We start from the raw sequence: 3,288 nt of genomic DNA, 5'->3' as shown, positions 1-3,288 counted from the left end.
TTTCAATAACCTAAACAGATTTTATAAATTAAAACTATGTCTGGATAGCATACCAATGACAAAGCTAAGAGACTTTATGTGCCTGGTGAAATAAAATAAAATCAACTCAAGTCTAAGAGCTGACAATATTTCCCATTGCAATTATGTACTAAATCAGTTATATCAACTCAGTCACAAAATTCAGACTGGGGCGGATATCATGTTCATCACTTTAGTACACTATCAAGATGCTAAACTAACCAGAGAGCATTTGTAGTTTAAAAGTTTGTCACTACTTCAAAGTGCAAAAACAAGTGAGCCTGTTTTCTATCAATACGTATCCCACTTGAAAAAATTCAATTCAAAGAGTTTGTAAGGTCCACTACATTACAAACAAAAGCTTAATTCCATGATGAATGAAATACATAAACGCTCTACAAATCAGAATCAATAGATCCCAATATCACTGGTGTACAAAGCTGACAGTGAAGTATAAAACTTGAGAGTTTCAAACTTTTTAACACAAACACATTTATTGAATTAACCCTTTTTGACACCACTCGGGACTGCCTCCAGAATGTCAACCTCTTTTTATAAAGTTATCTAAAAAACCTTCCATCACAATTTCATGTTAATTTTCATTCCTAACACCAGCTATTTTACTAAATTCTTCCCTACTTCCAAAACTAAGTGAAGGCAGTAGACAGATGGTAATGAAAGTGTTAAATCAACTCCTTGCCTCATGTTCATTTAATTAGGACTCAAGAAAGGTGAAAAGTAGAAATCAATCGTGATAGGACTTATCAGAGGGGGAGAAACCAATGCCCATGGGCATGGCTGTGTAGTAAGAAGCTTGCTTCCCAACCATATGGTTCAGAGTTCAGTCCCATTGTGTGGCGCTATGGGCAAATGCCTTCTAAATGTCTTGGGTTGAGCAAAACCTTGTGAGAAGATTTGGTAGACAGAAACTGAAAGTCCATTGTGTGCATGTGCCTTTGTTCGTTCCCTCATCACCACTTGACCAATACAGTGTCACAGAATGGCTGAAGTCTAATGACTGAAGCAAGTAAAAGATCAAAGATAAGCATGTACTAAAATCAGTTATATCGATTCAGTCACACAATTCAATCTTATTCATCACAATTAGTACACTAATTTACAAGTATCCAATATTAGGATATTTTGAATCCAAAAACTGTAACTACTGTAATATATATATATATATAAAAAGAATACAAGCATTTCTAGAAGAAATAGTTTCATATATGTATATTTAGTCTAAAATATATGTGAGGCATTAACTCTAAATTGTTCATGTATACTCACCTTATTGATGACAGAACTACACACGCAAAAGCCATTCTTCCTAAGCTAGTCCAATTTGCTCTCTTCACCATCTCATCAAACATGCCTATTACTGGTATAGCCTAATGGCTGTTTCCCTATAACTCTCATAGAAATACACATTTCTTTTATGAAATTTTCCAGTGATGAGGATAATAATTATGTAGTGGCTCACTTTGACCTGGCAGACTTTACTAAATGCATGTTTGCATGAAATTTACCAGATACATTTTATCTTGTTAAATTAAAATGGACATGCATCTTTTTCTAAATGCTGAAAGCTAAAATGAAAGGAAATGAAGCACCCATAACTTTTTGTGGCACTTTTAATCAGTTTATTCAAGAAACTCTAAAATCTTTCAGGAAAACAATTATGAACTACAAACTGAAGTTTTACCAATGTAATTGTAACATACCATCGAAAACAGATATCTCTGGAAAATTTCATTAAAAAGCTGATTAATTATGCAAGTGAAGAGCACAAGATCTACCTTATCAGATAACACCAGCATTTCAACAATGTACAGCTGAATAAATCAATGCTCGATTCTCATAACTTAATATTCTTTGCTTTCTATATTTACAGGAAGTTTCTCATAGGAAACTCCCAATTGCACCAACATCTGGTCAATATCCTTACCTTCATTATCCTGTCTTGCATCTCGTAGTCTGAAATCACTAATCACTAGTCTATGCTGAGTGGTACACTCTTCAGAGTCATATTTTGTCCCTAGTATGCAGTCTATTTGGTTTGACTCATTCCTAGTACCATATCTGCTGCCTCCACATAAGCCAAAATCAGAAATAGGTTTCCAATGTTCATTCAGAGCATTCATGCAACTTTTCCATGGAGAAGCCATAGTGTCTTTTGAATCTGCAAAAATAGATTTAAATTATATTCTCTATGTAGATGCTGACACACGAGTACAATTTAAACTAAAAAAATATCAATTTATGGACAATATCTCTTTTGAACAAAGCTAAACTTTATAGTTAAAAAGAAAAATGATTTGAGCACAATCAAAAATTTTTGAAAGTATTCAGCTTTAAAAAGATAATTTGAATGCAACAGTTCTAAATGAATGGTCCAATTACCTCTCAAATTCCCAAAGACTTAGCAGCCTTATTTCAAACTACAGTTCTAAAACAAAGACACGAACCTGAACACAAAGATACCTACTAAGAGTACTCCCAATTATAGAATGAATGTACCTGACCAAATACCAAATAATATTAAATATACCTGTTGTCTTCTCTTGCTGTGAAACCGTTCTATAGTTAACATGTACTAAATTCAAGTTAAATCGATTCAGTCACACAATTCAGACTGGGGTGATATCTTATTCATCACAATTAGTCCATTAAAGTTAAAATGTTACATCCCAATATAATTTGGGAAGGGTATGACCAAAGGTGATAATGATGGTGTTGCTGATGACAACGTATAATTTCACAATAGATTACTGTAAACATGTTTTATTCCAAGCACCATATTCAAAAGAAAAAAAAAATGTCACAAGCATTAAGTTCTTAGTTATATTAACTAAAGTGCATTAACCCTTTCGTTACCAAACCGCCCAAAGCCGCCTGGAAAAAAATTTGGGTTCATGTGACCAAGCCGCCCAAAACCGCCTGTAATCACCTATTCATATTTAAATGAGAATATCCGAGCAAATCTCGTTAGTACATTCGTGAAAACACGTGATTATTTGTGTAAACAGTTCAGCTATAGTTTTGTACGACGACCAACGTGTTTTTTTAATTTTGTGAGATTTTTTTCCAAATTTGTTCCTGTTGTTTTCAAAATTTGTAATCCTGACAAAAAAAATGGATACGAATTTTATTCTGTCAAGCAGCGAGTCAGAATTCGAAGGATTTTCCGTTGAAGACCTTGATAAATCTAACTCTGTAACCGAAAAAAAAAGCACGTGGTATTTGATAATGAATCTGAGGTTTCATTTTCCG

The 3,288-nt window shown here is 33.6% G+C and overlaps 1 protein-coding gene and 2 non-coding genes across 9 annotated transcripts in view; all 3 read right to left on the bottom strand.

Moving 5' to 3' along the window:
- The window catches only part of LOC106881729 (uncharacterized), a 20,774-nt gene that overhangs the window by 6,112 nt on the left and 11,374 nt on the right, over window positions 1-3,288 (bottom strand). For 4 of the 7 annotated variants that reach the window (XM_014932214.2, XM_014932216.2, XM_052968738.1 and 1 more), the window contains exons 3-4: window positions 1,964-2,197; window positions 719-1,036 (exon numbers count right to left, since the gene is read on the bottom strand). The exons of 1 other annotated variant lie outside the window; for it this stretch is intronic. In XM_014932214.2, the coding sequence (XP_014787700.1) occupies window positions 990-1,036; window positions 1,964-2,197 (281 nt within the window). In that variant the 3' untranslated portion in view covers window positions 719-989. Of the gene's footprint in view, window positions 1-718; window positions 1,037-1,963; window positions 2,198-3,288 lie in introns of those variants that run through there. 2 more of the 7 variants (XR_001410890.2, XR_008264417.1) reach the window with 1 other exon arrangement.
- LOC128248195 (small nucleolar RNA SNORD31) lies at window positions 148-216 on the bottom strand. The gene has a single exon (XR_008264493.1). It is a non-coding gene; the product is annotated as a small nucleolar RNA SNORD31 (small nucleolar RNA).
- LOC128248194 (small nucleolar RNA SNORD31) lies at window positions 2,612-2,680 on the bottom strand. Its single transcript, XR_008264492.1, has one exon. It is a non-coding gene; the product is annotated as a small nucleolar RNA SNORD31 (small nucleolar RNA).

Source organism: Octopus bimaculoides, chromosome 6 (genome assembly GCF_001194135.2).
Source record: "Octopus bimaculoides isolate UCB-OBI-ISO-001 chromosome 6, ASM119413v2, whole genome shotgun sequence".
Lineage (NCBI taxonomy): Eukaryota > Metazoa > Mollusca > Cephalopoda > Octopoda > Octopodidae > Octopus > Octopus bimaculoides.
This window is presented reverse-complemented; position numbering and strand designations above follow the sequence as displayed.